Source organism: Sinocyclocheilus rhinocerous, unplaced genomic scaffold, assembly GCF_001515625.1.
Source record: "Sinocyclocheilus rhinocerous isolate Xijiao unplaced genomic scaffold, SAMN03320098_v1.1 scaffold5900, whole genome shotgun sequence".
NCBI classification, from domain to species: Eukaryota; Metazoa; Chordata; class Actinopteri; order Cypriniformes; family Cyprinidae; genus Sinocyclocheilus; species Sinocyclocheilus rhinocerous.
Window position 1 is genome coordinate 5,607 of NW_015654569.1, and position 2,635 is coordinate 8,241.

Genomic DNA, 2,635 nt, shown 5'->3' on the forward strand with positions numbered 1-2,635 from the left:
AATGATGGTGAGTAGCTGCTTATGGTTTTATTCTTCATGGCCTATGATGGACTGGATGCCAACAGTGTTGCTATTTGCAGGAGGACAATGGTTATGTGGTGTATGAGAACCGAATGACCTCCTCCTATGAAGTGGGGGATGGGACCGTTTGGTTCCATCACAAGGGACAGCCATTTTGAGTAGGTGATCTATGCTGTTCTTACTCGTTCATCTCTGGCAAATGCTATAAGCTCCCCGTCTTTTGTCCAGGCTTCTCTTCCAGTGTAGGTACTCTGGCACTTCTGTGGAAGCTCTGGTTGTGGAGGTAAACACCGTTCCTCCACCTCCACCAGTAGCTGCCCCTGGACCCCTCAGGGTGGAGCTTAGACTAGCCAATGGCCAGTGTGTCACCAAAGGGTGTGCAGAAGGTATGTTCCTCGTATCTTAAGACTCCAGGTTGCAGCCATTTCTGGTTAATCACCAGTGTTGTTCCTCAGGGGATGAGGCCTTCACGTCCTACTACAGTGATGCTGATTATCCCATCACAAAAGTCCTGCGTGAGCCTGTGTATGTTGAGGTGCGCATTATGGAGAGGACAGACCCCAACATTGTCCTGATGCTGGGACGCTGCTGGGCAACTTCAACCCCCAGTCCACTTGGTCTACCTCAGTGGGACCTTCTGGATGATGGGTGAGTGTAATGGCAATGTTTATACTGCTAGTCTGGGGATTTTCTGACCTCCCTTTCAGATGCCCTTACCAGGATGACCGTTACCTGACCACATTGGTTCCAGTGACTGGATCATCTGGTCTTCACTTCCCAACCCACTACAAGCGCTTTATTGTTAAGATGTTCACATTTGTGGATCCAGTGTCACTGGCTCCTCTGCAGGAAACCGTATGCTCCCCCCTACTTGAACCTTTAATTTTACTCCTTATAGATTCTATGACTTGACCCTCTTTCCTCCGTCAGATCTTCATCCACTGTAGTACTGCGGTGTGCCATCCATCTTCTGGCTCCTGTGAGCAAAGCTGCGGCAGGAAGAGTGAGTTCTTGGCTTAACTTGACTAGAGGAACTGAGGTTTTTATCATTTGTCTTCACACTTCTAATTTTCTTTCAGGAAGGGACACTCATGTCAAGACCATCTCTAGTGAGCAGACTGTGGTTTCTAGTGGAGGAGTTATTCTGATCATGTAAATCTAGTGGTTTTAATAAGCTTTTTGATGTGGCAAGGTAGCTTTGTCTGTTGTATTGACCTTGCAGAGTCTAAAGTTACGTACATGTACCCAGTTTGTTTCTTGGTCTACACTATTAAACTAGATCAAAAGTCAACATTTATTACAGTTCCTCCAGAGTTCGGCTGTGTTTGGTGTTTAATGTCCTCTGTGCCGAGAATTGACCAACAACTACACTGTCTTTCTGTAGCTGCTAAAGTGCTTGTTTTGATGTCAGCGCCCTCTGGCGGATGTGACATGCAAGGATGTCGTTGTGGTTTTTGTAGTTTTGAGAGTCCTGATGTGTCTTTGGAACAAAACTGTTATTCTTGGTTTTACACGAGCGAGAAGAGTCGAGTTTATTTAACCAATCTTTTGTTTTCGGCTAAATATCTTTAACTTTTGTAAGAGGAAGCCTTTTTCCTGAACACTTAATTCTGTATTCATTTATATATGCTTTCTGACATATCTAACACTATATATATATGTGTTTTTTTTTATATCACATACTTCATTGCGGTGTAAACAAAACCATGTCTGCATTTGTAATTGGAGAAATAAACAAACAAGTGCTACCATACACTGCTCAAAACTCTCGTTTGAATCGTCAGTGGCAAATTCTTTATATTTAAAAAAAACAAAAAAAACAACGTATTTTCACTCTGAGTCAGAACAGCCGGCTTTGTAGTCTCCTCTACCAGGATCAGGAAACAGTCCTAAATAAAATGCACTGGACACATCTGAATATTTGGGTTGAACTGTTCTGGAACAGTGTAAATACAACTTAACCACTGATTTCTAGTCGTGTCCTCTTTTGGAAGGCCAAACAAAGTAGTTTCGCTTTCTCAACGAAACACAGCGCCATCACGACATGGCGGCGGCAACAATACTACAGCGAGAATAAAAGTTGCGCCTTTCATTTGAGTGAACATTTGGGCGGCGTTATGCAAATCTTCCCACATCAAGATGTACACATGTAGGGCGTGTTAGAACAAGCCATTTGAGGTAGGCGTGGTTGACTCAACTTCTATTTTTTGTACTGCTGGGTGATTTCAATATTCATGTCTGTTGTGCTGCTAATGTTTTAGCTAAGGACTTCTTAAATCTTATGTCCTCATTGAACTTTGTACAATGGGTTAAAGGCCCCACTCATTGTCTTGGTCACACACTAGATTTGATATTGACTTACGGCTTATCTGTTGCTGATGTTGAATTCGGTGATGCTTATTTTTTCTGATCATATACTGGTGCTATTTACCACTCTTCTTCCTTCAATACCTAGCATTACACCAACTCCGGTATGTTGGTCTCGTATTTTTACTGCTCAATCCTGTACTGATTTCTCAAATGTATCTGGAGGCTCATCAACCTTTTATTTCAGATCCTATCACTTCACATTCGAGTGTTGACGAACAGGTGAAGACTTTTAGTAATAAGCGCT

General features: G+C 42.8%; 1 protein-coding gene across 1 annotated transcript in view; it reads left to right on the forward strand.

The window, feature by feature from the left end:
* LOC107717682 (zona pellucida sperm-binding protein 4-like) overlaps positions 1–1,265 on the forward strand; it is a 6,796-nt gene extending 5,531 nt beyond the window's left edge. The window contains exons 5-8 of the mRNA XM_016524518.1: positions 477–669; positions 729–876; positions 952–1,024; positions 1,101–1,265. Coding sequence (XP_016380004.1) covers positions 477–669; positions 729–876; positions 952–1,024; positions 1,101–1,177 — 491 coding nt within the window. The 3' untranslated portion in view covers positions 1,178–1,265. The remainder of the gene's footprint in view (positions 1–476; positions 670–728; positions 877–951; positions 1,025–1,100) is intronic.
* The last annotated feature ends 1,370 nt before the right edge of the window (positions 1,266–2,635 follow it).